At 35.6% G+C, this 23,189-nt stretch overlaps 1 protein-coding gene and 2 pseudogenes across 1 annotated transcript; 2 read left to right on the top strand and 1 right to left on the bottom strand.

The window, feature by feature from the left end:
• Window positions 1–2,760: 2,760 nt before the first annotated feature.
• On the top strand, window positions 2,761–7,266 carry LOC147988744 (protein FAR1-RELATED SEQUENCE 5-like; annotated as a pseudogene).
• Window positions 7,267–11,000: 3,734 nt separating this feature from the next.
• LOC147988743 (uncharacterized) lies at window positions 11,001–13,137 on the bottom strand. The gene is made up of 7 exons (XM_087546304.1): window positions 12,532–13,137; window positions 12,227–12,425; window positions 11,972–12,070; window positions 11,615–11,853; window positions 11,421–11,493; window positions 11,167–11,268; window positions 11,001–11,021 (listed from the first exon to the last, which is right to left on the bottom strand). Exons 1-7 carry the CDS (start codon window positions 12,939–12,941, stop codon window positions 11,001–11,003), a joined length of 1,143 nt encoding a protein of 380 aa, XP_087402430.1. The 5' UTR covers window positions 12,942–13,137.
• A 5,626-nt stretch (window positions 13,138–18,763) lies between these two features.
• LOC147988742 (protein FAR1-RELATED SEQUENCE 5-like) lies at window positions 18,764–21,470 on the top strand (annotated as a pseudogene).
• Window positions 21,471–23,189: the final 1,719 nt, after the last annotated feature.

Raw genomic sequence — 23,189 nt, 5'->3', positions numbered from 1 at the left:
TTCAACTGTTTTGCATCATAAATGAACCGAAAAAAAATGTTAGAGAACAGACCTACATAGAATACATATATGTGGAGGACAAAAAATGTAAAAGAAAGGAAAGTCTGATTGTAAAATTATTAGAGAAGGTAAAAGAGTTTTTGTTGTAAAAACACTTATCGGAAGTCTTCCGCACTGAAGGTGTACACCGTGCATTGTGTCTAGGGCTGTGAAAGTTTTTAGCAAGCTAGATGACCACAATGGGAGTCTTGGCAGTATGTCGATAGGGAACTTGAATTCAGAAGTAATTAAGAATTCGAAGTGCGCAACCTGATATTAGGAACAAATATTTGTAAGTTAAATTGTTTAAAAGAAAAGAGTTGGATGCAGTCAAAAATTAAATGAAGAAAAAGTGATCTTAGGTTCATAATTTTAGTGTAAACTTACCACCAAGATTAGTTTGCAGCCTCCAGGATAAAATGCCTTCTTCTGGTGATGACCTGACTTAATTTTTTTTATTTGATGTACTAGGTAGGATAGAGTTGAAAGGCACCAGTTGTATTTGCCAGCAGAACTAATGTTTTGCAGAGCACTGTAGAATTTCTTTGATGGGGAACCTTTCGCATTAGGAGGAATGAAGCTTGAGATAGTGAGGAGCAAGAATATAGTAGAGAAATTTTCTTTGGAAATGTTGTCCGTAATCATCGCAATAAGATGCTCTGTAGTAGGTGCTGATGATTGTACAAAGTTATTGATAATATCTACACATTCTTTGGTTGGTGTAGAATTTATTGGTAAGCCACCAGCAGGAATTCCAAGGATTTTATGAACAATAGATGTGTTGAATTCAAAATTGAATCCATTCCTCAGTTCCAGAGTGCATGTTGCAGTATTGAATTGTAATGCAAGCCACATGAAAATAGCATCAATGTTGCAGGCGCAACTGATTTGTAGCAGTGAAGCAAAACCAAGTTTTCGAACTATGTTCTTCTGAGTATCATTAAGTTCAGACAGAAATTTAACAAACAACTAGAGGTTGTCTTCATTGCTGACATCCTACATAGGGAATAGATAGGTTGTGTGTTAGTTTTTTGTTTTTTTATGTGTATGTCCTAAATAATTAAATTGTAAGAATTATGTACGGTTACTATTTATTAAAAAATTGAAACGGATGTCAGTGAAATAATTGAGTCAGTAGTAGCCCCCTGGTAGTTGTTTTTCTGGCCTCTACATGCACCTTCTTTCTTTTGGGAGGATTATTCCCATTCTCTTCATTTGGAAGCAGATGTTGGTTGTTCCTCTTCTTTGCTGACATTTCTTCCATTTAGTTGAATTCCTGGAAAATTGAATAACTGAACAAATTAGGAGTTGTGTTCTTCTAAAGAAAAAAGGACAACATTACTATAGTTGTATTTATAGTACTTGTTTGCAGGTATGAAAAGTAACAAAAATGTGTTTCACTAATTTTGTGCGGATTGTCAAAAAGAGGTATTTCTGTTGTTCATTTGTCCTGTTTTACATATAGAAAATAACTTAAAACAAGAAGTAATTCCGTTGGACTGCAGTACATTCTCAAAAAATGGGATTTATGTTGTTCCCAACTCATATCTACAGAAGAAAAAACTTTTTATAAAAAAGATAAAAATTAAGTGATGTATTCCGAAGTGATATCTCATAGGTTTGTTCGTAAATTCAGAAAGAAATTAGGGTGTATACTACATTCAGAAAGAAAAATGTTTGTGGCTCGTACTATAATGAACTAGACCTCATAGTTGGTTCGTCTGTTTCGCAATAAGGTTTAAAAACTCGGATAAAAATCATAGTCGCAGTAGTAGAGCCGCGACGCGAATGCAACTCACATGCCATGGACCAACTTCTCTGTCATCACAATGAGTAAACAGTCCAAAACGTGATTGGATAGCGTGGAGGCCGACAGAGAAGAAGATCCTGGCGTTGCAAATCAATCGGACGGTTGATGGGTCACAGAGGCCATGGATGGCCGGGGGAGACGAATAATCTAGCATCTTGTGAGAGACCTCTCTAAGATGATGTGAAAATAGAAAACATCAAAATAGCTACTTAATGTTTTAACTCAGAGACCTAAATGAAGCTAGCTGGCATGGTAATCCCCATAGATACAGGCAGCGGAAGAAACGGAGCTTCCACGCACACGGTCGACGGATCAACGAACTACCGCTCGACAGAGGGAGCTGCCGGATAGCAGCCACGGCACACATCGGGCACGCACGGTGGGCACAAATCCAACGCCCCGCATGAACGTGAATCAAAAGCTATAGAAAATCAAAACGCAAAAAAGGGAGCGGAATCATGACCGTAGTGGTAAGAAAAGGGATTATATGGGTGAATTACCTTTTGGATCTGATATTGGGAACTTAGTTGAAGCCGAGGATCTAGTTCATGATGCAGAACCTGGGAAAAAAATCGCTAGAGAGCGGAGTTTTGGATGAAGAAAGGGGAAAGTGGATTCTAGTTTGCAATTAGACCCCTTTGACAGTAGGCCACAGGTTGGTCCCACATGTAAGACTTCGTTCCGAGGCGGTTTAGTCGCTGAAACAGTGACTCCACATTACTTTTAAAAAATTTATAGAAAGAACGGGGAGGAAAATAGAAAGAGTCTTATATATGTTTCTTTAGTGGTAGAAATAGGAAGATACGCGGAGGACTCAGGGGCGACGGCTGCGGCGGCTGCTTCTAGGTCGCGCGCCAGATTTGCCACCCTGTAGAAATCAACTAGTGGATTATATCTTCTGTGTTGACGGGATGACAGAATCAGGTGGGGCGCCGCCGGCGAGTCTTAATCGATCTACCACAGGCTATGATGGGGGAGTAGCTAGCCAGAAGGCAGATCCAGCCGACCGTGGAGCTACTCTGGTGATTCTTCTTACTAGATTATTTCTTCTATAGTTGATTGTGTAGTCTATTTTCTTTTTTGAGTACACAAAAATTGCTGCTATGCTTTATTAGAAAGCAATCATCCCGTTTGCTAGACAGGAACAAAAAAATATGAAAAAATAATTAAAAATAAAAAAACAGTATAGTCGATAGGTTATATAATTGCTCTAATTTTGGTATATAGTGACTGGTCAATGGAAATTATTTCAGGTTCAGAACTAGAAAAAAAATGTCTATTGAAATTTAGAAGTAAAGTTTGTCTTAGGGATTTGGATATATTTTATGTATATGTTTGAAGATTTTTGGAAAAACAAATTAGTATTGTTTACGAAAAATAAACTAGCAGGTTCTCATATTTTCTTTTGATAAAAATTCTCTGGTTTACTTGTGTTGTTCTCACATTTAGGTGTGACAAAAAAACATTTATATGGCACCTGGTGCTTTTTACTGCAGTGGTTCAAAGTAGTCTGAAGTCTTCCCCCATGTCTTGTACAGAAGTTTACCTCATGAAATTCATTTATGTTGCCTGGAGACCGTTTGGCACTACAGATCTTGTTTCCCCCTATAGGAAATCAGACAAGAATTTCGTCCAACTCACACATGCTTCACCGGTGGTTGTCTTGGTGTTGTTGTATTATTGAAAGAGATGAATGCAGTACAATATATCAAAACCGAACATCATAATGAAATGTGTTTTTTTCAGAACACTGATAAAAACACACACCCTAATTAACAGACGGCAAAAAACTTGAGTTGTGGAATTTCAAGATTGACAGAGAAAAAAGAAAGGCTCGTGATAAACTTTTCTAGATCTCGCTCACCTAGGCTGGAACTTTGTGGAAACCCAAACAACAAATCTGTATGGTTAAAAACACTTATATATAGGCAAGCCGAATTGTTCTTAGTAGGTTCTTTTTTGTCCAGTAAATTTCAAAGTGTGGATATTTTCCTCTGTAGGTTCTTACTTTGGGAGTCTGAATATTTTCCTCTGTTTACTTGCGTGGTTCTTGCCTTTTTGCTATGGTAGTCTGATTATTTTTAACTTGTTTCTTTGCAGGTTCTTTCCAAAAAGAAATTACCAGCAGTTCGAAAACGGAAAGGGATGAACCAAAAAGAAACACCACAGAGTTTGCGTGAGCCTGGGAAAGAAAGTATTGAACCGAAGGAATCATCTGGGGTGAGTATGAAAAAACATATCTCTGAAAAATCCTGTTAGAAGGTGACCTAAACTGAATTTTTTTGTGCACTATATATCAGGAATGAAGTGGTACTGTATATGAGAAAATGTTCTTTATATTAACTAAAAAGTATGTCGCTTGTTTTTTCATGACCAGGTTTGCGATGTGATGCTTGAATTTGACCAATTTGTGCAGTACCATGAGATGAAGAAGAAAACAGAGGTTTGTACCGTGAGAATTAGTTGAAAAGCACACCAAAACATTTGTTGAACTGTTTTTCTTTCTTTTTGGTTTGCTAATTCTCATAAATATTATATTGCACAGGAATTTGTTAGTAGTCAAGACAAAATTGTGAGCCAAGGAACACTCAATAGCAGCCAGGAAGAAGATCAGCGAACTCAGATCGAAAAAATGATGAGGTTCAGATTCATAAAGTGGTACAGTGTGAGAAGTATGATGATCTTATTCTGATAGCAAATGATACTGGCAATGAAGATGTGAGAATAGTTTCTTCAAAAACTTTGCTTGGTTTTCTTTTCTACTAATATTGATATTGCCAGTTTATGAATTGAATTTTGATGAATGAATGTTTTTGAATAGGTCCGAAACAGTTACGTTGATGAATCAGGTTCTACATCGGCTGTCATAATTGTGAACACAGAGACTTTGAATGGGAAAAATCTTTGTTGTACAAGCACAGAAAGGGGGAAAGATGATGCAGGACATCCTAGTGAACAGGTAAATAGCCTTATTTAATTCAAAAAAAGAGTGCCAGCACTTGTGGGTTTAAAAAAATCTTGTTGTTACATGAATAAAAAATTATTTGTGTTAAGAATGATAGAAAAAAAGTTGAGCATTGATTTAGATTAGATAATTGTTGCTTGCGCGTGTAAATAAATTAGTGCTATAAAAATTTAAAAGATTTTTTCCTAAACAGTATTTATATCTTAGTCTATGGTGTGATATGGATTGGTTGTATTTACTGTTTGTAATGTTCTTCCAGGAACAACATTATAGTGAGGACGCTTGTGTCCCTTCGGATGATTGCATGAGCAAAAAAAGATTCTGATGATGAGTTAACTGAAAATGAAGCAAAATCGGAAGAGTACTTGTTCCCTACGCCAGATGAGATGGAGAATACAAGTACACCTGAAGTAGGGAAAGTATTCTCTAGTCTAGAAGAGGCTGTCAGATTTGTCAACATTTATGCTCATATCAGTGGGTTTGGTATCAAAAAAGGGAGGAATTATAGAAACAGGAAGATTACCATTTGTTGCTGCAAAAGTAGAAAAACAGAGCCCAATGCAGTAGGGGTGAGGAAGCGCAGGAGGAATGTGGTCGTTAGGACAAACTGTCAGATGCATGTTACAGTAAGCTTACAAGATGGATAATGGATTATTACTTCCCAAGATCTTGAACATAATCATGATTTGGTATGTTCGCCTACATTGACCAAATTCTTCCTAAGTCATAGGAGCATGAATGAAGCTGAAAAACTTCTCTCGAGGCTGTTACAAGAACATAGAATTAAGCCAAGGAAGATAATGAGTATTTTTAGGAAGCTGTCTGGTGGAATATTGGGTAACATTACATTCGATGTCAAGAAACTTGACAACCTGAAACAGGAAGATCATGAAAAGAGAAGGAACAGGACATTGAACACACTCTGGAGTATATTGAAAAACTGCAAATTGACAAGCCTGGTTTTGTATACAAGGCTCAAAGAAACGCATCCAACTCAGTGCTTAGCTTGTTCTGGACAGACTCAAGATCAAGGCTGGACTATTTGCTGTTTGGAGATATAATATCATTTGATACAACGTTCAGCGCTAATAAGTACAATATGCCCTTTGCACCCATTATTGGAGTTAATGGCCACTCGAGAACAATCGTTTTTGGTTGGGCCCTTTTGCAGAATGAGCAGGCAGACACATTTAAATGGTTGTTTGAAACTTTTGTTGAAGTGATGGGTGGAAAAAAACCTAGAGTAGTACTTACTGATCAAGATGCTGCAATGAAGAAAGCTGTTCCAAAAGTGTTCCCAGATGCACTCCATAGGTTCTGTATTTGGCATGTTAGAAGGAAAGCAAGAGAAAATTTGGGTGCATACATGTCAATTAAGAAAGGAATGGAACAAGACCTTGACTATTGTATCATGCAGTCCATGACTGTTGAAGAGTTTGAAATGAATTGGAAAGAAATGGAGCTAAAGCATAGTTGTGGAAAGCATGCTCACATTAAGCGCATGTGGGAGAATAGAGAATACTTTGTTCCTGCTTATTTCCAAGGAGTGTTCTGCCCGTTCATTAGGTCTACCAGCAGAAGTGAGAGCTTCAACTCGAATTTCAAGGACTATGTTTTGCGAAAGGATACAATAGAAACTTTCCTTCTTCAGTATGAATTATTCCAGGAAAATGTGATGCACATAGAGGATCAAGATAGGTTCTTGTCTAATGAAAAAGTACCTATCATGTGGGGATATCGGCGGGTTGAGCGTCATGCAGCTGAAATTTACACCAGAGCTATATATACCAAGTTCTTGACTGAAATGTTAAATTCAACTGCTTTCGGGGTTAATGAGATTGTGAAGAACGAATCATATGAATTAAAAAGGAACTTTCCATACGAAAATCCATAGTTTGACAGGGAAATCTTTGCTGTGCAAGTAAATCGAGAAAAGGAAGAATTTGTGTGCAATTGTGGGAAGTTTGAGAGGGATGGTATTCTTTGTTGCCACATCCTTAGATTGTTTACGCAGTTTGACATGCTCAAGATACCTGACCAATATATTGTTCCAAGATGGACTAGAGAATTTAGGGAGAAGGAATTACAGAAACACAAGTCTAGTGCCCTTGGTATTAATGGAGAAGACCAGTCACACAATGCTGTCAGATATGCCATCATGATGAATACAGTGGGGGAGGTATGCTCTGACATAAGTCATGATTCACATTTTTGTCAAGAGCTAATGGATGTAGTTAATGCTGTTCATAGTAAGTATCTTCTAGGCAAGCAACAAACCGCAGAAGGGGATAAAACTTATGAACAAACAGTGAACGAAGCATGTGTTAGTGAGCCTTTGAAAGATCCGGCTGTAATAAACAACAAGTCAGTGAGGAAAGGGAACAGATTGAAGAGCCGATCCGAGAGAGAAGGGTGGAAAAAGGCTGCTGATAAACAGAAGAAATCTATTTGAAGATAATGATTGAATAGAATTAAAAAAAGTGAAATAGAACTTGTTTACAATGGTTCATTTGACAATGTGTTTCCGTTTTTGAGGATTTTTATTTTTACGTAGAATTTTCTCTGTTTACAGTAGGAGTTTTGGTTTGATGGTTGACATAGTAGTATAATTAATGAGAATGGACAAAGACATTGAAAGGTTTTTGCCTGGTGTTATCACGTTGAAAACTTTAGGTGTACATAGTTTATTTTTTTTCTGGTGTTATTTTTGTCTGGTGTTAACATAGTTTATTTTTGGTTTTTGCCTGGTGTTATTACGTTGGAACTGTTGTGTTATGAAATAGATTTCTACAATCCAGTTTAATCGTAATGTTTTTGTCTGAAAAATTGTAGTCTGCTGGTGTTCAAGTTTGAAACTATTAGTGCGACGTGTCATCAAATGTACTTTAAAAAAATTTGTAGAATCTATATAGGAAGAAGTTTTCCATTTGTCTTGACTAGTGAAGGAGATCTTCATGTATAGATTCTTTTCTGTTTGTACTGTATAAGTGAAGCGAACCTGTCGTGATTAGTACCATTACATGTGCTGTTTATTTTTGCTGTTTCTGGCAAAACATTTGCACCGAACATGTGGTTAATCCCAGTGAAAAGCGAAGCTATATTTCGGTTCGTGAACTGGGAAAAACCTGGGAACTATTAACATTGTCATGTACTAGACATTTTTCGGGTCAAGCATTGTTTTAGTTTGCCAAAGTGCAAAATCTGGTTTTAATTCTTCTTTGCTAGTGCATGTACAACATCTATGTTTTGATGTAAACTAGGGAAACTAGCTTGTCATGCAGCATTGTTTTGGTTTTCCTTTGTGTTAGGGATTATTTGGCTCAAAGAAAGCACTGGGTTACAAAAATATTTTGACAAACTTTGTAAACCTGTTGATATGCCAGGTTGTTCATAACAATCTTTGTATGTGCAAGTGTTGTGCTTCTAGAAAGATGTATGTGCAAAGTATTTCATTCTGCTTTCACTGACATTATGCTCGTGCAAAATATCAACGAGTATTACTCCTTTCTTTGACCTGAAAATTTCCGTCATAGTAAACCCCTCAAGTTTGGGAATGGTAGGAACTTCGGCCAAGTTAGTGAACATTACTTCCTTGAACTACTGAAATAAAAAAATCCAAGTGAACTAAAATAATTCGGATTGTAGTGAACTAAAAAAAGGAAAAAAATAGTGAACTAGATTTGAATCAAAGTGAACTAAAAATCTTTTTGATTGTAGTGAACTAAATGAACTTATTATCAAAATCGATGAACTCTTTTTTCAAATTCGACGAACTTTTTTATTCTAAATCAACGAACACTTTTCATAATTGATGAACTCTTTTTTCAATACCGATGAACTTTTTTCCAAATCGATGAACTCTTTTTCAAAATTGATGAACTATTTTTCAAAATCGACGAACTTTTTTCCTAATCGATGAACTCTTTTTCAAAATTGATAAACTTTTTTCAAAAATCTCACGCTTGGCGGATTTTTAAAATTGTTGGATTCGGTGAACTAGTGAACTTTTCTCAAAATAAATCAATGTGAACTAATTTTTTCTACTCTAGTTCACTAAAATTATGATGAACTAAAAACGTTTGGATTCGATGAACTAAAAAAAAGAATCCCAACTGAAGTAAATTATTTTCAATTTTAGTGAACTAAAATTTTTCAAACTAATGAACTAAATTTTAATTTAGTAAACTATATTTGAATGTAGATGTTTTTTTTTTGAAAAAAATCGGATCTAGTGAGCTATATTTATATTGTAGTGAACTAAAATTATGTTGAACTGAAAAAATGTTGAATTTAGTCAACTGAAAAATTGATTTTAGTTCACTAAAATTTTGAAACTAGTGAATTAAAATTGAATTAAGTGAACTGTATTTGAATTTAGATTAAAAAAATTTAAAAACGGAACTAGTGAAATAGATTTTGAAATACATCTAGGTGGTTTTGAACGAAAAAAATGTATTTCACTAAAAAAAGAAATATAATGAGTTATATTCGAATCAAAGTGAACTAAAAATCTTTTTGATTGTAGTGAACAAAAAATTCAAAAATTGGTGAACTAAATTTGAATCGAATCCAAGTGAACTAAAATAATTCGGATTCTAGTGAATTAAAAGGAAGAAAAAAATTGTGAACTAGATTTGAATCAAAGTGAACTAAAAATCTTTTTGATTGTAGTGAACTAAAATTTGAAAAGTATTTAACTAAATTTGAATCGAATCCAAGTGAACTTAAAAAATTTGGATTTTAGTGAATTAAAGATTATGATGAACTAAAAAAAGTTTGAAACTAAAATTTTAGTTCACTAAAAGATTATGATGCAAACTATTCACCCATGCTCACACAAGGTAGGCTATAGCCCAATATGGGTTCTGGGTTCTGATTGTTGGTGTAGCTAACTAACATTTTTCTTAAAGAAAATAAGCTGCCTACAGTTGGACGCTGCATTTCTACACCAGGTCCAGATACTCTCGGGTGTGAATAGTAATTCGTTTAAAATAGAAGAAAAGTTCAAAAAATTCTGATTTTTTTGTGGTGCAAGATGGCCGAATGTGTGATGCCCCTGCTAAATTTGGTGGAGTTTGAACATTCGAAGAGCCCGTGACAAAAAAACATTTTTGGGCATATGAGTAAGTTTGAAAAAAAATGCAATGTTCATAGCCGAAATGGTCTCTTTTGGCATGAGCTCCTCGGATGTTGTTTGCCCACATATTTTTGCACACACCTGGCGCACTCAAGCATCTTGCATGCGAAAAATTTCAGACTTTTTTGTATTTTTTACTATTTATTTTGATTTATTGTTCATCGGGAAAATTAAGAAATTAAGAAATTTTAATATACTTTTTGATAACGTTTGTACATTCAAAAAAATGTTCATATATTTTTAGAGTATTTTTTCCAAAAATATCCATGCATTCAAAATATATTGATGAACCTTTATTTAGTTTCGTGCAAATATCATTTTTTAGAAAAACGTTTATGACAAAAAAAAAGTAGATGGGCAACAACAAAAACATCTCCTAAGGCGCCGGTTCGGTCTCCTGGCGCCCACTGAGGTGCCCGTACTGAGCTTTTGATTGGAAGCCCATTTTACTCGTTATGTCGGTATCTGGTTCGCTACCCTGTTTTTGTGCTTCGCTGTCCTGTTTTCTCCTCTACTGTTTCTGTGCTTCGTTGCCCTTCTGTTTCGCTGTTTCTTTTTCGTTGCCGTTTGTTTATTAGAAATTCCTTTCATTTGGTTGTAGCTTTTTTTTCTAACGTCAGCGAGCACTCCTATTTTTCTTTGTAAAAAAAAGTTTTTTGTCTCGTCTTTTAGATAAAGAAAAAAATAGAGGGTGAATAAAAATAAAGAAATTGAATTTTCTTATTAAATATTTTGAAAGAAAAGTAACCAGATTTTGCTCGTGCCTTGTTTTGGAGAAGTAATTATTAAGCGAAAATTGACTATTTTTAGTATAGTTAAGGTAATCAAACAGAGAAGGAAGCATTGAATGTTTAGTACAACAGAACAAAAAATAAATATTTCAGACTTGTTTTGAACAAATGACCCCCTCAACATTTTCTTCATTCGAGTAGCACGAGAAGGAAATTAGTTCTCATTTGGTAGAGAAAAAAGTAAAATGGAGAAAAATGTTTATGTGATCAAAATGTGGTCATCTTGTATCTTGAACATGGTTTAAGCTGAATATTGATTCACCTGAATAGCCGGAAACCCTGTTTGTAAAAAAAATAGAAGAAGTTTGGTCAGTTTATTTAAGTAGAAAAAGAAAAAAAATAGTTTCTTGTTGTAGTTGAATATTATTATTTAATGTATTAAAATTAAAAATGTAGGGGGAGGTTTTCGAATGGCGGAACTAACGTGATTTTGTTGGAAAGCTTTGACCAATGGTAGTTGAACTTCACTGTTGGAACAAGTCGCTATTTCGTACAGAAAAATTTCTCTTAAGGCCTGTAGGTCATGCTGCAAAAAAATAAAAAGAAAGTAATTGTATTAGACACTCTCATTCTTTTTTTGAAAAAAATGTACGTTGAGTTTTATTTATTTGGAATATCAAGCATGTACTTTTTTAAATCAACAAATTATTTACATGGGCAGCTTGAAAAAGAACTTACAGTTGTGAATCCTGGCACTCCCATCCCCCGGTATGTTTTTAGAATTTGCAGGAGGAATATGCCGGTGTCGTACCTGAGTGATAAGAAAGAGAATTTACTAGGAGTTAGGAGTGCGCAAAAATATTACAAAGTGAAAAAAAATTAATTTGAAGTACAGTGCACAGAAAAAAAATGATTCTTTCTTTCTTTTCTACCTGAAATGAGTCTGGGGTACTGGAACAAAATGGTAGTCAAATTCTTTTATGTTGAATGCGATGCAATTTGGGTATGTTTTCGCAAACAGACTCTTGAAGTTGAATGTAACAGTGCTGATAATTGTAGTGAATTTGTTGTTTCCAGATCCATCAGGATTCATTATATCAAAGAACTTGCCACTGTCAAAGTTAGCAGTGATTACAATCCACTGTTTGTCATTGAAGCAAGGCAGATGAACCTGTTAGAAAAAAAAGAAGAAGGTACAGACATATTAGTAGAAATTGAAGAGTGGAACATAAAAATTTGGTGTTCAGTTTTCTTTTTAGAATGATTTGCTCGAAAAGATAGTTTCATACGAAGTTTGCGTTCTGTAAACTGAACCCAACAGTTGCTTCGCTTAACATGTCTGCGCATATTGGATCTGAATGGTTTAGTAAGGGTCTCATTAGAAGTTCCTGATGAAAAATGAAAAAATGAGAGTAAGTTTGTATGAATGTGTAGACAAAATAGGAATAATCACCAAATTAGTAGTTACACAAAAAAGTACATTAATTACTCATGTCTTCTTTGTGTGATGAAAAACCAAGATATGATAGAAGAAGAAAAATTACCATGTTTTCTATGCCGACGATATGGACAATAGGTTCGTTGCTTGGTATTAGACCCTGCCTTCCCCGATTGAGTAGATCTGTGTTGAGCATTTTAGAATAGCAATCCAAAGTGTGTGGGTTCATCCAGCCGCCTGGCCTCATTGAAACAGTCAAAGTTTTTTGATCGACCCACACGTTATCTATTTGGAATATCCTTTGGCTGTATAGAATAGAGTAAGTAATTTCAGGGTTGGTAGTAATGAAGCATGGTGGTGAAAATTAGTAAACAGAAAAAGAATACATAACCATGTACAAAACATTTTCACCTGATGTCTATATGAGGTAGAAGTGACGACATCATTTTGAAGAAATCTGCTTGAGCTGCTGTTGAGAAAATAACTTGTCTCGAATTGAGCTGAGTTGTTTTGTGCAATTCTGATGCTGAAGAGAAGTTCTGCATCGGTGGCTCCTCTGCTGCTGCTTTATCTCTGAGCAGACATTCAGCTTCGTAATCTTCTAGAACTTGGTACATGATAGGGTCTGGTATAGGGGTGCCGAATCTGTTGGCTGCTTTTTCTGAAGAATTGTGATAGGCCCTAAGTGGGTTGTTGCTATAGTGGAAATGAGTGTTGCTACCTGAATTCCTTACAAGAGATTCATAGTTGGTTTTGGGAAGGATTGATGAACAACCAGGAGGTGAATAATTTGCTTGGTAATTGTTTGGGACTTCTTGCATAGGGACTAAATTCAGGCTGTCTGTTATAGCGGTAAAAGAAGGGATGTCAATATCTGAATTATGTGGTTGACACGCATTGGATGTACTACCCAGGTTGTAGTTTTGAGTGGTTGGAAAACTTCTGGCAGGAGGCGCTGATTGCGAGCTTTTCGTATTCCTGGAAACATCTAGGGCAAGCGTAGTTGTTGAAACCGTACCTTGTTGCAAACAGTACAGTTTGCTATCTGATTGCATGATAGAAAAAGTCATTAGAAAAAGAAAAGGAACACTGTATTAAGGATAAAAATGGTGCAAAAAAAGAAACCTAATATGCAGAAATTCTAAGGAAAAAAGGGGGTAGTGAAGAAATAAACCTCTGCAGTTATGATTAGGTCTAACGAATTTCAGTTGGGTCAAACAGAATTTCTCTTTTGTGCAATCAATTTTGTCTGTTTCTTGCATCTCATTCGCTTCTGTGTGCGTATAGATGTAATCTTTGAGTACTGCATACAGTTTTAGAAAAAACAAAGAGAAAATGTATTAGATCGTGTTTCAACCTATGTATAAAAAAAGGAGAAACATGCTGGAAAAGAAAATATTTTAATTGAAAAAATTAGAATTACCTTGTAGGAAATCGATATCTGGGTAGTCATATTCTTTATTTATTTTATCGATGACGAACAAATCTTCAAAGGTTGGTGAGCTTTTCTGAAACAGGTCATCAATGCTTGATGAGTTTTCTAAAAGGAGGCACTCTGAGAATTTCTTGTCCAACCATTGAATGGATGAATCTCCATCTTCCTTTTCCCAGTTTGGAGGATTACTGTAAGGCATTGCGAAATCCAGGAAATCATGTGACGATAAAAAAGTTGTTGGATCCTTGAAGTATTTGTTTGAGTAGATTTGTTCAGCTTGCTGGTGTACTGAAATGTGGTTGTTCGGGGATGTAATTTGTTCATTTGCAGACTCTGTCATTTCATTGTTGATGTGGGTCAAACTGTTGGAGATTGTCGAATGGAGATCATCAATGTATCTTTCCGTTGTTGGAATGGAGTTTGATATTATCGTTTGCCAAAATTTCTTGGTCATATCTTCAAGCATTGCCTTCTCCTGAAGGGTATTCACATTAATAAAAATTACTTTGCATATATATGTGCGTGACATGTCAATATATCAGCAAAAAAAAATATAACTATATTTAAAATGATGAATGTATCATACATGATAAGAAGAAAATGGAAGAATGGAATAATGAAAAGTTTCCAACCTGTAAGTTGTAGATTGATGGAAATTTGGAACTGATGTACTGTAGAATACATGTAGGGAGTTTGTTTATTCCTTCATTTGATATATTGTTGAATGGAGTTGATGAAATATGTTTCAACTGTTTTGCATCATAAATGAACCGAAAAAAAATGTTAGAGAACAGACCTACATAGAATACATATATGTGGAGGACAAAAAATGTAAAAGAAAGGAAAGTCTGATTGTAAAATTATTAGAGAAGGTAAAAGAGTTTTTGTTGTAAAAACACTTATCGGAAGTCTTCCGCACTGAAGGTGTACACCGTGCATTGTGTCTAGGGCTGTGAAAGTTTTTAGCAAGCTAGATGACCACAATGGGAGTCTTGGCAGTATGTCGATAGGGAACTTGAATTCAGAAGTAATTAAGAATTCGAAGTGCGCAACCTGATATTAGGAACAAATATTTGTAAGTTAAATTGTTTAAAAGAAAAGAGTTGGATGCAGTCAAAAATTAAATGAAGAAAAAGTGATCTTAGGTTCATAATTTTAGTGTAAACTTACCACCAAGATTAGTTTGCAGCCTCCAGGATAAAATGCCTTCTTCTGGTGATGACCTGACTTAATTTTTTTTATTTGATGTACTAGGTAGGATAGAGTTGAAAGGCACCAGTTGTATTTGCCAGCAGAACTAATGTTTTGCAGAGCACTGTAGAATTTCTTTGATGGGGAACCTTTCGCATTAGGAGGAATCAAGCTTGAGATAGTGAGGAGCAAGAATATAGTAGAGAAATTTTCTTTGGAAATGTTGTTCGTAATCATCGCAATAAGATGCTCTGTAGTAGGTGCTGATGATTGTACAAAGTTATTGATAATATCTACACATTCTTTGGTTGGTGTAGAATTTATTGGTAAGCCACCAGCAGGAATTCCAAGGATTTTATGAACAATAGATGTGTTGAATTCAAAATTGAATCCATTCCTCAGTTCCAGAGTGCATGTTGCAGTATTGAATTGTAATGCAAGCCACATGAAAATAGCATCAATGTTGCAGGCGCAACTGATTTGTAGCAGTGAAGCAAAACCAAGTTTTCGAACTATGTTCTTCTGAGTATCATTAAGTTCAGACAGAAATTTAACAAACAACTAGAGGTTGTCTTCATTGCTGACATCCTACATAGGGAATAGATAGGTTGTGTGTTAGTTTTTTGTTTTTTTATGTGTATGTCCTAAATAATTAAATTGTAAGAATTATGTACGGTTACTATTTATTAAAAAATTGAAACGGATGTCAGTGAAATAATTGAGTCAGTAGTAGCCCCCTGGTAGTTGTTTTTCTGGCCTCTACATGCACCTTCTTTCTTTTGGGAGGATTATTCCCATTCTCTTCATTTGGAAGCAGATGTTGGTTGTTCCTCTTCTTTGCTGACATTTCTTCCATTTAGTTGAATTCCTGGAAAATTGAATAACTGAACAAATTAGGAGTTGTGTTCTTCTAAAGAAAAAAGGACAACATTACTATAGTTGTATTTATAGTACTTGTTTGCAGGTATGAAAAGTAACAAAAATGTGTTTCACTAATTTTGTGCGGATTGTCAAAAAGAGGTATTTCTGTTGTTCATTTGTCCTGTTTTACATATAGAAAATAACTTAAAACAAGAAGTAATTCCGTTGGACTGCAGTACATTCTCAAAAAATGGGATTTATGTTGTTCCCAACTCATATCTACAGAAGAAAAAACTTTTTATAAAAAAGATAAAAATTAAGTGATGTATTCCGAAGTGATATCTCATAGGTTTGTTCGTAAATTCAGAAAGAAATTAGGGTGTATACTACATTCAGAAAGAAAAATGTTTGTGGCTCGTACTATAACGAACTAGACCTCATAGTTGGTTCGTCTGTTTCGCAATAAGGTTTAAAAACTCGGATAAAAATCATAGTCGCAGTAGTAGAGCCGCGACGCGAATGCAACTCACATGCCATGGACCAACTTCTCTGTCATCACGATGAGTAAACAGTCCAAAACGTGATTGGATAGCGTGGAGGCCGACAGAGAAGAAGATCCTGGCGTTGCAAATCGATCGGACGGTTGATGGGTCACAGAGGCCATGGATGGCCGGGGGAGACGAATAATCTAGCATCTTGTGAGAGACCTCTCTAAGATGATGTGAAAATAGAAAACATCAAAATAGCTACTTAATGTTTTAACTCAGAGACCTAAATGAAGCTAGCTGGCATGGTAATCCCCATAGATACAGGCAGCGGAAGAAACGGAGCTTCCACGCACACGGTCGACGGATCAACGAACTACCGCTCGACAGAGGGAGCTGCCGGATAGCAGCCACGGCACACATCGGGCACGCACGGTGGGCACAAATCCAACGCCCCGCATGAACGTGAATCAAAAGCTATAGAAAATCAAAACGCAAAAAAGGGAGCGGAATCATGACCGTAGTGGTAAGAAAAGGGATTATATGGGTGAATTACCTTTTGGATCTGATATTGGGAACTTAGTTGAAGCCGAGGATCTAGTTCATGATGCAGAACCTGGGAAAAAAATCGCTAGAGAGCGGAGTTTTGGATGAAGAAAGGGGAAAGTGGATTCTAGTTTGCAATTAGACCCCTTTGACAGTAGGCCACAGGTTGGTCCCACATGTAAGACTTCGTTCCGAGGCGGTTTAGTCGCTGAAACAGTGACTCCACATTACTTTTAAAAAATTTATAGAAAGAACGGGGAGGAAAATAGAAAGAGTCTTATATATGTTTCTTTAGTGGTAGAAATAGGAAGATACGCGGAGGACTCAGGGGCGACGGCTGCGGCGGCTGCTTCTAGGTCGCGCGCCAGATTTGCCACCCTGTAGAAATCAACTAGTGGATTATATCTTCTGTGTTGACCGACCGTGGAGCTACTCTGGTGATTCTTCTTACTAGATTATTTCTTCTATAGTTGATTGTGTAGTCTATTTTCTTTTTTGAGTACACAAAAATTGCTGCTATGCTTTATTAGAAAGCAATCATCCCGTTTGCTAGACAGGAACAAAAAAATATGAAAAAATAATTAAAAATAAAAAAACAGTATAGTCGATAGGTTATATAATTGCTCTAATTTTGGTATATAGTGACTGGTCAATGGAAATTATTTCAGGTTCAGAACTAGAAAAAAAATGTCTATTGAAATTTAGAAGTAAAGTTTGTCTTAGGGATTTGGATATATTTTATGTATATGTTTGAAGATTTTTGGAAAAACAAATTAGTATTGTTTACGAAAAATAAACTAGCAGGTTCTCATATTTTCTTTTGATAAAAATTCTCTGGTTTACTTGTGTTGTTCTCACATTTAGGTGTGACAAAAAAACATTTATATGGCACCTGGTGCTTTTTACTGCAGTGGTTCAAAGTAGTCTGAAGTCTTCCCCCATGTCTTGTACAGAAGTTTACCTCATGAAATTCATTTATGTTGCCTGGAGACCGTTTGGCACTACAGATCTTGTTTCCCCCTATAGGAAATCAGACAAGAATTTCGTCCAACTCACACATGCTTCACCGGTGGTTGTCTTGGTGTTGTTGTATTATTGAAAGAGATGAATGCAGTACAATATATCAAAACCGAACATCATAATGAAATGTGTTTTTTTCAGAACACTGATAAAAACACACACCCTAATTAACAGACGGCAAAAAACTTGAGTTGTGGAATTTCAAGATTGACAGAGAAAAAAGAAAGGCTCGTGATAAACTTTTCTAGATCTCGCTCACCTAGGCTGGAACTTTGTGGAAACCCAAACAACAAATCTGTATGGTTAAAAACACTTATATATAGGCAAGCCGAATTGTTCTTAGTAGGTTCTTTTTTGTCCAGTAAATTTCAAAGTGTGGATATTTTCCTCTGTAGGTTCTTACTTTGGGAGTCTGAATATTTTCCTCTGTTTACTTGCGTGGTTCTTGCCTTTTTGCTATGGTAGTCTGATTATTTTTAACTTGTTTCTTTGCAGGTTCTTTCCAAAAAGAAATTACCAGCAGTTCGAAAACGGAAAGGGATGAACCAAAAAGAAACACCACAGAGTTTGCGTGAGCCTGGGAAAGAAAGTATTGAACCGAAGGAATCATCTGGGGTGAGTATGAAAAAACATATCTCTGAAAAATCCTGTTAGAAGGTGACCTAAACTGAATTTTTTTGTGCACTATATATCAGGAATGAAGTGGTACTGTATATGAGAAAATGTTCTTTATATTAACTAAAAAGTATGTCGCTTGTTTTTTCATGACCAGGTTTGCGATGTGATGCTTGAATTTGACCAATTTGTGCAGTACCATGAGATGAAGAAGAAAACAGAGGTTTGTACCGTGAGAATTAGTTGAAAAGCACACCAAAACATTTGTTGAACTGTTTTTCTTTCTTTTTGGTTTGCTAATTCTCATAAATATTATATTGCACAGGAATTTGTTAGTAGTCAAGACAAAATTGTGAGCCAAGGAACACTCAGTAGCAGCCAGGAAGAAGATCAGCGAACTCAGATCGAAAAAATGATGAGGTTCAGATTCATAAAGTGGTACAGTGTGAGAAGTATGATGATCTTATTCTGATAGCAAATGATACTGGCAATGAAGATGTGAGAATAGTTTCTTCAAAAACTTTGCTTGGTTTTCTTTTCTACTAATATTGATATTGCCAGTTTATGAATTGAATTTTGATGAATGAATGTTTTTGAATAGGTCCGAAACAGTTACGTTGATGAATCAGGTTCTACATCGGCTGTCATAATTGTGAACACAGAGACTTTGAATGGGAAAAATCTTTGTTGTACAAGCACAGAAAGGGGGAAAGATGATGCAGGACATCCTAGTGAACAGGTAAATAGCCTTATTTAATTCAAAAAAAGAGTGCCAGCACTTGTGGGTTTAAAAAAATCTTGTTGTTACATGAATAAAAAATTATTTGTGTTAAGAATGATAGAAAAAAAGTTGAGCATTGATTTAGATTAGATAATTGTTGCTTGCGCGTGTAAATAAATTAGTGCTATAAAAATTTAAAAGATTTTTTCCTAAACAGTATTTATATCTTAGTCTATGGTGTGATATGGATTGGTTGTATTTACTGTTTGTAATGTTCTTCCAGGAACAACATTATAGTGAGGACGCTTGTGTCCCTTCGGATGATTGCATGAGCAAAAAAAGATTCTGATGATGAGTTAACTGAAAATGAAGCAAAATCGGAAGAGTACTTGTTCCCTACGCCAGATGAGATGGAGAATACAAGTACACCTGAAGTAGGGAAAGTATTCTCTAGTCTAGAAGAGGCTGTCAGATTTGTCAACATTTATGCTCATATCAGTGGGTTTGGTATCAAAAAAGGGAGGAATTATAGAAACAGGAAGATTACCATTTGTTGCTGCAAAAGTAGAAAAACAGAGCCCAATGCAGTAGGGGTGAGGAAGCGCAGGAGGAATGTGGTCGTTAGGACAAACTGTCAGATGCATGTTACAGTAAGCTTACAAGATGGATAATGGATTATTACTTCCCAAGATCTTGAACATAATCATGATTTGGTATGTTCGCCTACATTGACCAAATTCTTCCTAAGTCATAGGAGCATGAATGAAGCTGAAAAACTTCTCTCGAGGCTGTTACAAGAACATAGAATTAAGCCAATGAAGATAATGAGTATTTTTAGGAAGCTGTCTGGTGGAATATTGGGTAACATTACATTCGATGTCAAGAAACTTGACAACCTGAAACAGGAAGATCATGAAAAGAGAAGGAACAGGACATTGAACACACTCTGGAGTATATTGAAAAACTGCAAATTGACAAGCCTGGTTTTGTATACAAGGCTCAAAGAAACGCATCCAACTCAGTGCTTAGCTTGTTCTGGACAGACTCAAGATCAAGGCTGGACTATTTGCTGTTTGGAGATATAATATCATTTGATACAACGTTCAGCGCTAATAAGTACAATATGCCCTTTGCACCCATTATTGGAGTTAATGGCCACTCGAGAACAATCGTTTTTGGTTGGGCCCTTTTGCAGAATGAGCAGGCAGACACATTTAAATGGTTGTTTGAAACTTTTGTTGAAGTGATGGGTGGAAAAAAACCTAGAGTAGTACTTACTGATCAAGATGCTGCAATGAAGAAAGCTGTTCCAAAAGTGTTCCCAGATGCACTCCATAGGTTCTGTATTTGGCATGTTAGAAGGAAAGCAAGAGAAAATTTGGGTGCATACATGTCAATTAAGAAAGGAATGGAACAAGACCTTGACTATTGTATCATGCAGTCCATGACTGTTGAAGAGTTTGAAATGAATTGGAAAGAAATGGAGCTAAAGCATAGTTGTGGAAAGCATGCTCACATTAAGCGCATGTGGGAGAATAGAGAATACTTTGTTCCTGCTTATTTCCAAGGAGTGTTCTGCCCGTTCATTAGGTCTACCAGCAGAAGTGAGAGCTTCAACTCGAATTTCAAGGACTATGTTTTGCGAAAGGATACAATAGAAACTTTCCTTCTTCAGTATGAATTATTCCAGGAAAATGTGATGCACATAGAGGATCAAGATAGGTTCTTGTCTAATGAAAAAGTACCTATCATGTGGGGATATCGGCGGGTTGAGCGTCATGCAGCTGAAATTTACACCAGAGCTATATATACCAAGTTCTTGACTGAAATGTTAAATTCAACTGCTTTCGGGGTTAATGAGATTGTGAAGAACGAATCATATGAATTAAAAAGGAACTTTCCATACGAAAATCCATAGTTTGACAGGGAAATCTTTGCTGTGCAAGTAAATCGAGAAAAGGAAGAATTTGTGTGCAATTGTGGGAAGTTTGAGAGGGATGGTATTCTTTGTTGCCACATCCTTAGATTGTTTACGCAGTTTGACATGCTCAAGATACCTGACCAATATATTGTTCCAAGATGGACTAGAGAATTTAGGGAGAAGGAATTACAGAAACACAAGTCTAGTGCCCTTGGTATTAATGGAGAAGACCAGTCACACAATGCTGTCAGATATGCCATCATGATGAATACAGTGGGGGAGGTATGCTCTGACATAAGTCATGATTCACATTTTTGTCAAGAGCTAATGGATGTAGTTAATGCTGTTCATAGTAAGTATCTTCTAGGCAAGCAACAAACCGCAGAAGGGGATAAAACTTATGAACAAACAGTGAACGAAGCATGTGTTAGTGAGCCTTTGAAAGATCCGGCTGTAATAAACAACAAGTCAGTGAGGAAAGGGAACAGATTGAAGAGCCGATCCGAGAGAGAAGGGTGGAAAAAGGCTGCTGATAAACAGAAGAAATCTATTTGAAGATAATGATTGAATAGAATTAAAAAAAGTGAAATAGAACTTGTTTACAATGGTTCATTTGACAATGTGTTTCCGTTTTTGAGGATTTTTATTTTTACGTAGAATTTTCTCTGTTTACAGTAGGAGTTTTGGTTTGATGGTTGACATAGTAGTATAATTAATGAGAATGGACAAAGACATTGAAAGGTTTTTGCCTGGTGTTATCACGTTGAAAACTTTAGGTGTACATAGTTTATTTTTTGTCTGGTGTTATTTTTGTCTGGTGTTAACATAGTTTATTTTTGGTTTTTGCCTGGTGTTATTACGTTGGAACTGTTGTGTTATGAAATAGATTTCTACAATCCAGTTTAATCGTAATGTTTTTGTCTGAAAAATTGTAGTCTGCTGGTGTTCAAGTTTGAAACTATTAGTGCGACGTGTCATCAAATGTACTTTAAAAAAATTTGTAGAATCTATATAGGAAGAAGTTTTCCATTTGTCTTGACTAGTGAAGGAGATCTTCATGTATAGATTCTTTTCTGTTTGTACTGTATAAGTGAAGCGAACCTGTCGTGATTAGTACCATTACATGTGCTGTCTATTTTTGCTGTTTCTGGCAAAACATTTGCACCGAACATGTGGTTAATCCCAGTGAAAAGCGAAGCTATATTTCGGTTCGTGAACTGGGAAAAACCTGGGAACTATTAACATTGTCATGTACTAGACATTTTTCGGGTCAAGCATTGTTTTAGTTTGCCAAAGTGCAAAATCTGGTTTTAATTCTTCTTTGCTAGTGCATGTACAACATCTATGTTTTGATGTAAACTAGGGAAACTAGCTTGTCATGCAGCATTGTTTTGGTTTTCCTTTGTGTTAGGGATTATTTGGCTCAAAGAAAGCACTGGGTTACAAAAATATTTTGACAAACTTTGTAAACCTGTTGATATGCCAGGTTGTTCATAACAATCTTTGTATGTGCAAGTGTTGTGCTTCTAGAAAGATGTATGTGCAAAGTATTTCATTCTGCTTTCACTAACATTATGCTCGTGCAAAATATCAACGAGTATTACTCCTTTCTTTGACCTAAAAATTTCCGTCATAGTAAACCCCTCAAGTTTGGGAATGGTAGGAACTTCGGCCAAGTTAGTGAACATTACTTCCTTGAACTACTGAAATAAAAAAATCCAAGTGAACTAAAATAATTCGGATTGTAGTGAACTAAAAAAAGGAAAAAAATAGTGAACTAGATTTGAATCAAAGTGAACTAAAAATCTTTTTGATTGTAGTGAACTAAATGAACTTATTATCAAAATCGATGAACTCTTTTTTCAAATTCGACGAACTTTTTTATTCTAAATCAACGAACACTTTTCATAATTGATGAACTCTTTTTTCAATACCGATGAACTTTTTTCCAAATCGATGAACTCTTTTTCAAAATTGATGAACTATTTTTCAAAATCGACGAACTTTTTTCCTAATCGATGAACTCTTTTTCAAAATTGATAAACTTTTTTCAAAAATCTCACGCTTGGCGGATTTTTAAAATTGTTGGATTCGGTGAACTAGTGAACTTTTCTCAAAATAAATCAATGTGAACTAATTTTTTCTACTCTAGTTCACTAAAATTATGATGAACTAAAAACGTTTGGATTCGATGAACTAAAAAAAAGAATCCCAACTGAAGTAAATTATTTTCAATTTTAGTGAACTAAAATTTTTCAAACTAATGAACTAAAT

Source organism: Triticum urartu, chromosome 1A, assembly GCF_056163025.1.
Source record: "Triticum urartu cultivar PI428250 chromosome 1A, HENAU_Tu73, whole genome shotgun sequence".
Taxonomy (NCBI): domain Eukaryota; kingdom Viridiplantae; phylum Streptophyta; class Magnoliopsida; order Poales; family Poaceae; genus Triticum; species Triticum urartu.
The sequence above is the reverse complement of the archived record's forward strand: the minus strand, read 5'-3'. Positions and strand labels throughout refer to the sequence as shown.

Bases quoted from the DNA above. Each gene is read 5' to 3' on its own strand.
- LOC147988743 (XM_087546304.1), bottom strand. From the start codon at position 12,941: ATGCAAGAAGTCCCAAACAATTACCAAGCAAATTATTCACCTCCTGGT. The intron at 12,426-12,531 runs GTGAAAATGTTT...TATTCTATACAG, and splicing joins CTACCTCATATAGACATCAG to CCAAAGGATATTCCAAATAG. The intron at 11,269-11,420 runs GTAAGTTCTTTT...ATTTTTTTGCAG, and splicing joins GAGTGCCAGGATTCACAACT to CATGACCTACAGGCCTTAAG.